Below are 8238 nucleotides of genomic sequence, written 5' to 3'. Positions count from 1 at the left end.
AACATAACCTCAATTATTTGACAGTTCACAGAGCTTGTTTACAGGGTGTTAGAATTAAAATCGATCAGCTGGAAATAAAAATTAGTAATTTTCTTTCAAAATCATTTTGATCCGAATATTCTAGTGATATGCTTTGATTCCTACCATAAATTTACCACAGCAGACATCAATATTCTTAATTAATCGCAAAACAGTTTTTCCGGAAGCTGCTCCAGAGACTAAGTCCCTGTAAACAAGCTCTGTGAACTGTCAACCTACGTCATCATGCACTGGACTATTTCTCCTCCTGCAAACTGGATGTGTTTTGAGTTCTAATGAGTCGACGCTAAAGATTAATCCAGAGTTTGCGTTTATGCTTTACATGAATTATTGAAATAGCAAAAATAGGTAACCTGATAAATACCTAGGCATTTTAATTTTCATGCAGCTTCGAAATCGTACCTCAAACCATTTTCTTAGAAGTGCGACACATTCTGACAATAATGTCCAACTTTAAAATGGAGTGTGATCCAACGTCCTCGCACAAACATCGATTAGGAAAGGAGCTCGTCTGCATAGAATACCCGGGAGTGGTGCGGAATCCGGATAGAATGGTGGCATCGCTGGGAGGAGCCGCCGAGCTCAGTGCGGTATATATATTTTTTATAAATCCTCAAATTATATGTTTAAAAACACTTTGTCCCATCAGGCAATCTGCGCTGAGAAGCGTCGTCTAGAGCTTCGCTTTCGACCGGAATCGATGTATGCGAAGCCGGCCTATGGAGATCGATGTAACAAAACTGGGTTGGTGATCAAAATAATAACTCGCCGCAAGCGTACCCAGCCCAACGAGGTGGAGATTCGATCGCTGGAAATTGCAGGACGAGTTGGTCTAGTTTTCAAATTTGAAAGCATGTGCGACTTTCAATTGCTGCCAGCGTTCCGAAATAAGAACAGCTCGGTGGTCGAATGCTTATATGAGCAGTTTGTGCCGAAGGGTGTATCCACGACGGCTTTGATGGAAGGGTCGGAAAATGTACCATACTTTCTGCCTCCAATCACATTCAGTAGGTTCGATACTGCCCAGTTGAGTATCTTTAGAGCGAAGGAGGTTCTCTCGGACCTTATGGGCACTTCAGAGAAGGAGCGGGCCAGAAGAACTAAACACGGCATATACGTGTCTTTCAGTTTGTCAGATCCGCTTCCAACAGAACCTAATGTCTTGGCGAGAGAAACCATCACAAATAGAAATGTTCGCCCGGAAGTGATCGAAATGGTGACGAAGAAGTTTGAAGAACGTCCCATTTGGACCAAGACGGCTCTTAAGGGTAGTCTTCAGTTAAGTGAAGAAGATATACGTTATTTGCTGCCCAGTATGGCATTTTACTTCGTGAATGGACCATGGCGAGGTACCTGGGTGCGTTTTGGGTACGATCCAAGACAGTTGTTCGAGTCACGGTACTATCAGTTGTTGGATTTTCGCGTTAGAACTGTTGGTGCTATGCACGATAAGGTCAAGGTCAAACGAACACAAAATCCTGTCAGACCGTGTATGCGATTCGCCAATCCGGCCTCAAACACCCGTGACCCCAGCAAACCGAGCGTGAGTCGTACTGTTGCTAAGCAGAGTGATTACGTGTTCACGATGAGTACGCTTCCCCAGATGAGGATCATATTTTACCAGTACTGCGATGTTCAGGTTCCTCGGATTCAGCAGATGCTGGAAAAGATCCCGACGCCCATGACGGGGGTGGTTTGCAATGAGAAGACTGGTTGGCTGCCACCGCGATTCGATGAACAGTGTCGCGATATTTTAACAGAGATTGTGCTGACCAACTTCAAGAACAAAAAAGGTGACGACCCCGTCACCACTAGCGCTAGTGAGTTTGAGACGGGCGATGAAACCGAATTGACCTACGACGAGGAAGATGATACCGATATTGAATTTGGCGCTGAAAAAATCATGAAATCTACTTATAAGTGAAGAATACAATTGCATAATACATTGAAGATGCGCAGTAATGCCTCAGTTTGAAGAATAGTGCGATAAAATAATTCCAGTTCTACAATTTTGGAGCTCAGCAAATGAATAAATATGGAAAAGTTTATCGTCAATAATAAACTGTTTAGGCTTACAATTTTGATTGAAAGCTCAATAATTAAATTTTCTCCTGAAGGATCTGAAATCTGAACTTCGAAACTGTTGTGAATAGCCGAACTTACTCATATGATTATCACTAGATCTCTCAAACATAAAAAACCCACCGACAATTTCAACGTTGATCTGATAGAATCGAGAAAAAGGGTTGCGTTACTAATCATCTTTTAATCGAAACAGTGAATGTCTGGAATGTGTTTACGTTTATTCTATATAATGCAGCTTTTTACAACACAATAATAAAGATGATCGTTTCTAAAACCATATAAATCTCTGATGGAAAATTAAATAAAATAGGCTACTTTACGTCGTAATAATCACACAATCAATAAAAATATTCTTATGTTTCTAATCTGAAGAAATCGAGAAGTAAATACTTAAAAACAGTACCAGAAATATCGCGACAGCCACAGCTACAAGTACAATCTTCTCTCTCAACGCCCGCGCCATCATAGAATTCAGCAATCTCGAGGAACGACCCAACTCAGCATCGGTTTCACGCAACTGAAAAAAAGAACCAATATCACGGATTGTCCAACCCTTATTTATACTAAATTTACCCGTCCTCTCGCTCGCTGAATAGTCTCCCGTTGTTCGCCCAAATCCTGCAGTACCTGGCTTCCGATCTGTTCCGTTTCCAGCACCACCCGGTAGCTATCTCTCAGGTAGTTACCCGTCCGCTCCAACCGTTCGCTATTGTCCAGCAGCCGACGCTTCTGATCCTCCTGAATACCAATCTCATCGAACTCGTCCACCGAATCGTAGCCGGCCGCTCCCTTCGGTCGATCCGTTTTTGCATTGGAAAATTCCTGCTGCAGTCTCTTCCACTCCGCCTGGTAACAATTTAAGCGGGACGTGTATCCCGGTCGATTTGCCTGTGGGACATCACGAATTTCCAGTCCAATCTGTTCCAGCAGTTCCTGCGATTCCTCCAATTGCCGATCGATATCCGAAATTAGTTTGTTTCTTTCACCTGAGCGAAAACAAAAATTGCAAACATATTTTCGCGGATTTGGATGTCTGTGACTCACCTCCTGAGGACGAAGCAAGGCGACCTATCTGGGCGGTGATTTCCGCGGTCAAAACAGCGTACTGCTGTTCGTAATCGTGGATTAAATCCATCACAAATGGATAATTTACGGAACTATTTGAGCTTCCACTCCATGGATTTCACTTTTTCGAATGAAGAAATTTGTTATCATTAATGCTGTCCAATGAGCAGCTCGAAGTAGCTCGAAGTTGTTCCTGTCACGCTCATGCCCGTTTGTTGACAAAAAAGAATGAGTAGGACGGGAACAACCTCGAGCTACTTCGAGCTGCTCATTCGCTTTGACGCAGCTGCGCTGTTGCCATCTAGCGGCGACGGACGTGTGCGTGAAATCACTGTTTTTCAACATGGTGAAGTATAGGAAGTATATTTTAAAATGCTTTTCAAATGTTATTAACAGGGATATGTTGAAAACTTTTAAATACGTATAGTTAGAAATTTGAAAAACTACATGTTAGGCTCCTCATCTACACATGTTTTTTAATCAAAATAATTCAACTTTCGTGTTACCTATATGAAAGTAAATTAAATTTCTAACCCAAAAAAGTGAACAATTTTAGGCTAAAATGTGTTTTAACGCTTTAATAAGCATTTCAAAATTGACGTCCTATATCCCTTGCTGGGTGAAATAAAAAAGCATCAGCCGGCCCCCATTTTGTTTTCTCGCTTTCGTCAGGGCCAATTGGACAGCACTATTTTTCTCTGCGGAGAAGGAGAACTCAGAGAACTCAGATTTTTCTTCATATGTGACAGTTCTCAATTGTCAGGGGTGTATAAACTGTATCTATACACCTCCCAACAACCGATTTGTGAGATTTTAGACAGTTGTTAGGTGTTGTTAGATTTAGTGGACGATCGCATTTCGATATGCGATCAGACACACGGATAAAATGAAAAAAAGCTAATTAGGGTAAAGTGCCAAATAATGGACCCTCAAGTCATTTTTGCATTATTACAGCACAACGAAAACATTTGGCTATGAAACTCCATCGCGAGAACCTACCTTACAGTCCTATGATTTGATTCAATTTAAAAAAAAAAATACGTTCCCGTAATTTTTGCAGTAAAAGTTACTATATATGTGCCCTTTCAGATAACAGCTTCAAAAAAATTAAGCGAACCTTCTCCATGAGATATAGGCATTTTGAGATTGCATAGTTTTTTGGTATAAATTGCATATAACTTTTAAATGGTAAGACTTATAAACATGATGTGTTCAGCAAAAATATGCACCATCACTTGCTCTTCATTTCTTCTGAAGACCGCATTCTCGTAAAACTCAAAACAAAAAAGTTAGAATAGGAAAATTGATTTTTTTGGGGCCACCCTAGGTTAAAAACGAAAACCCTATCGAACTTTTTGTCCGAAGAAGCAATATTTTATTATAACCAACTTCACTGAAGACACCAAGTGTCTAAATAGAACGAAAACGGAGAAAAATAGTTTTTTCCTGCTAAATAACTGAATCGGACCATTGTGCAGTGCTGCTGAACAAAGAGAAATAGTAAAAAGTTTTTTTCATGTTGATATATAAATCAAATATTGTATTATGTCGCTTTTCGGTTAGGCAATCACCAGTCAAACTACCAGAGGGTTTTTGGACAACTGGTACAAAGTCTGGGATTGTTTGGAGTCCGTATTTGAAGGCGCTGCTCCGATCACGCTTAAATGGAACGGTGGTGGCAAACGGTCTCACGTGTCAGCAGCATTTCAACACAATCAGGCAGGACAGAGTCTATTATATATAGAGTTACGCAAAGAGTGAAGCCAAATCTACCTATTGAACTGTCAAACCATCTACCTATCGAGCAAAGTAAACAAATGCTTGTTGGTAAGGCGGAAGTATTGTTATCGCCTAATGATTATTATGGCGAATTAAAACGCATGAATTGAAATGTATTAGATTTGTTATAGAAACAGCTTCAAAAACTTCAATACACCGCCCCAATAAAGTAGCAACAAGAAACTCACGTGTTTGCACTCTGTGGGTGACTTGATTATCGAATTAAAAAGCTTTAGCAGTGAACACTCCCGTGAAGTCACTTTAAGGGTTGAACAAAAATGAAAGTTGCAAACACAATAACAAGAAGATTATTCAGAATAAGTGTAAGAAGATCCTCTTTGCGCAACTCTATATAATAGACTCTGATGCAGGAGCTTGAGAATAAATCCTTTCAAGAACTGCGAATTGAAGATCAGACTAATTCCAAAGGCTGAACGATTTATCGAAGCAGTACCATAAGCTACATCGAGCGGTTCACCTGCATCTCAATCACAATCATTATACGACACCTAGGAGTGCAACCGATACGTTTGGACAGTCTACGGCACCGGGACCATCGTCCCTAACCCCTAATCCCAAGGCGTCAAGCGACCCGTGCCGAGGGGATGCATGGCCAGGGAGGTGAAATAATAAGCTAGGCCTTTAACGGAGCCTGTGGGGTACCTGGGCACCCTCCACAGTAATTGTCCCTTACCGCGTCATGCTGGGCTCTGGCGTGGTGGACCTCTTTTCCCGAGCAACTCCTGGGACCAAAATGGAAAACCAAGTCAATTCTTCAATTAGTGGTAGTAGTGTAGGCGACAACCTCTTCGCAAGAGGTGGGTTGTTCAGGTCTCCGCCTAGGAGGCCAGAGGCAATAGTCGGCAGCTCAGTGCGCAGCGCCAGTGTGTGTCGCTTAACCTTCATCTCGGCTAAAAAAACGCCGGTAGGGGTTATTGACGGCCCATGGCTTGTGGAGGCGATGAACCGCAAACGCGATGTGCTTTCGGCATTCGAGGTGGCGACGGAACAGCTGGACGCCATCACCGACTTTGCGTCATCGAAGCATAATATCAGTAAGGACCTCAAGAGGAGCTTGCAGAAACTTCGAAAGTCGATGCTGGACGCCAAGCTGGAGAGGGCGGTCGGGACGGCCAAGTGTAAACCCGTGAAATCCGTGGAGTCGAGGTCTACCCAGACTGAGGCCTAAGGATTCGCGGACTCGGGCAAGGTCGAATCGACCGAAGGCATGCCAGCAAAGACGGTGGTACCAAAGTCTACCCAGACTGAGGCTCAAGTATTTGCGGGTACGTCGGGGGTGACTGCTCCAACGGAGCAGACACAAAAACGGGGGAGACAGTCTCCAGGGGATGAGCTCCCTGGGGGCCGCTCCAAAACGCGGAGGGTTACTACCCCGAACAAGGGTAGTGGGGCTGGGAAGCTGAACCCCGGTCAGGTACCTCCAAAACCGGGGGAGGAAGGACCTGGAAAGGTCCGTCCACCCGGGAAAGACGGTGGTAAGGGATTACGGCAGGCTGAGAGCTCTCAGCCGCACCAGACCAGGGAAATAGAGGGGGATGACGCCTCCTGGACCTTGGTCAAGAACAAGAGGAAACTGAAGACGCCAAGGGCCGAAAAGAAGGCCCAGGTGAATGAAAGTAGCAAGAAGTTTAGGGTAGGCGCCAATCGTTCCAGGGGCGATGCCTTAGTCATCACGGCGGACGAGACTAAGTACTCGGACGTCTTGAAGGCGATGAGGAGTGACGCCAAGCTCGGTGAACTCGGTGCCGACGTACGTCGAATAAGACGTACCCGGAAGGGCGAGATGATCCTCGAGCTGAAGCAGTGCGTCTCGCAAAAGGGCGCCGCCTACAAGAAGTTTGCGGAGGAAGTATTAGGCGAGACGGTCAAGGTGAGGGCACTCACGACGGAGGTGAATCTAAGGGATAAAGACCTGGGGTGGCATTGTGCATCTCGATTCGAACGTAATTCTATCCAATCGAACATGTTTGGCATTACGGGTTTCGATTCGATCTCGAAAACGACTCATCGTTCGAGTATGCTCGAGGAGGTACAAGAATAACGAGATGTTTTGGCATTATGGAAACTCGTTAGCACACTGAAAAACGACTCAAGTCGAATGAAAAACACTCGTCACCTTTATAGCTCTCGAATGTTGTTCGAGAGTTATTTCTTGCTGAAAGTTTCTAATTATATTTGTTATTATTTCTCTACGGGAAGAGAATAAATGTTTTATTATTGTCTCTTGAGGAAAAGAATGTCATTAGTATACCTACTTTTATAGTTTCCATACAATATGCAATCTCTAATTATCCCGATATCCGCGTAAAAACGACTTCAACTAAAATAGGTTTTTTGAAGTTTTCACGTATTTTTTGACGATTTCGATAAAACGCGTGATAAATCTATGAGGAAAATCTGCGTAAAAACGTGTATATTCCAAAATCTACGTGAAAATAGATGAGTTAAATAAAAAAACGCACATGAGATGACCCAAGTGCATTTAAATAAAATACATGGAAACAGCAAAGTAATTTATTATCGAATCCTTCTTTAGCTTTAAATTATTTAGCTCAAATTTGGATCTGTGGCATACACTCGAATAAACATAAAACTTATAATTTGTGTCGTAACAACCCAACTAACAATTTTGGTGCTAAAAGCTTCAACTTCTAGCCTTTGGCTGTATAATATTTGAATAAAAGCAGCCAATGCTGAATAAAAGAAAAGCCTCCGCAAATAATCCATTAAACTTCAACTCGACTATTACCCAAATATCTATCAGCTAGTCAGTTTGTACCGAATATATTTCATCTTTTATCGTTTATGCAGCTTTCATATATTCATAAAACAGCTCTGTCTGAATTAGCAACAAAGCTCATCGGTTAAGAGCTCATGTATGTAATTGAGTTGCTTGTTAGCAACTTCCCATATTACGGTGAGTAGCATTCAATAAAAACGTTTTCGCTGTTGTTATAGCACTAACAATATAGCGTAATGGCGCTATAAATGAACTAACGAAGCTTTTAGGCAACTTCTGTATCTTTGAAGATTACACAACGTTTAAGTAAACCTTATACTGCTTCTTTCAATAGCTTATCAGTATGGAACGTCAAAACCGCAATGTTTACATTTGATTTTTGTTGCCAGAGTTGTGTATGAGCTATTGATTTCTGTAATGCAGCTACAAAGGTTTTCACCTGCTCTTATAGCAACTGACAAAGCGCTGTCAATAATGCTAGCAGATAGTGTAAGAAAACAAGCCATTTA

The 8238-nt window shown here is 42.4% G+C and overlaps 2 protein-coding genes across 3 annotated transcripts; one reads left to right on the top strand and one right to left on the bottom strand.

The window, feature by feature from the left end:
* The first annotated feature begins 269 nt into the window (after positions 1-269).
* LOC134213294 (general transcription factor 3C polypeptide 5) lies at positions 270-2492 on the top strand. Of its 2 annotated transcripts, XM_062692232.1 has the most exons (3): positions 270-387; positions 460-629; positions 689-2492. In XM_062692232.1, exons 2-3 carry the CDS (start codon positions 483-485, stop codon positions 1961-1963), a joined length of 1422 nt encoding a protein of 473 aa, XP_062548216.1. In that variant the 5' UTR covers positions 270-387; positions 460-482; the 3' UTR covers positions 1964-2492. The 2 variants fall into 2 exon arrangements, with proteins under 2 accessions (XP_062548216.1, XP_062548215.1); XM_062692231.1 differs by having other exon boundaries at positions 279-629.
* On the bottom strand, positions 2324-3900 carry LOC134213295 (vesicle transport through interaction with t-SNAREs homolog 1A). Its single transcript, XM_062692233.1, has 4 exons — positions 3883-3900; positions 3169-3340; positions 2698-3110; positions 2324-2641 (listed from the first exon to the last, which is right to left on the bottom strand). The coding sequence occupies exons 2-4, from the start codon at positions 3257-3259 to the stop codon at positions 2486-2488; spliced, it is 660 nt and encodes a 219-aa protein (XP_062548217.1). The 5' UTR covers positions 3260-3340; positions 3883-3900; the 3' UTR covers positions 2324-2485.
* Positions 3901-8238: the final 4338 nt, after the last annotated feature.

Source organism: Armigeres subalbatus, chromosome 2 (assembly GCF_024139115.2).
Source record: "Armigeres subalbatus isolate Guangzhou_Male chromosome 2, GZ_Asu_2, whole genome shotgun sequence".
NCBI lineage: Eukaryota > Metazoa > Arthropoda > Insecta > Diptera > Culicidae > Armigeres > Armigeres subalbatus.
This window is presented reverse-complemented; position numbering and strand designations above follow the sequence as displayed.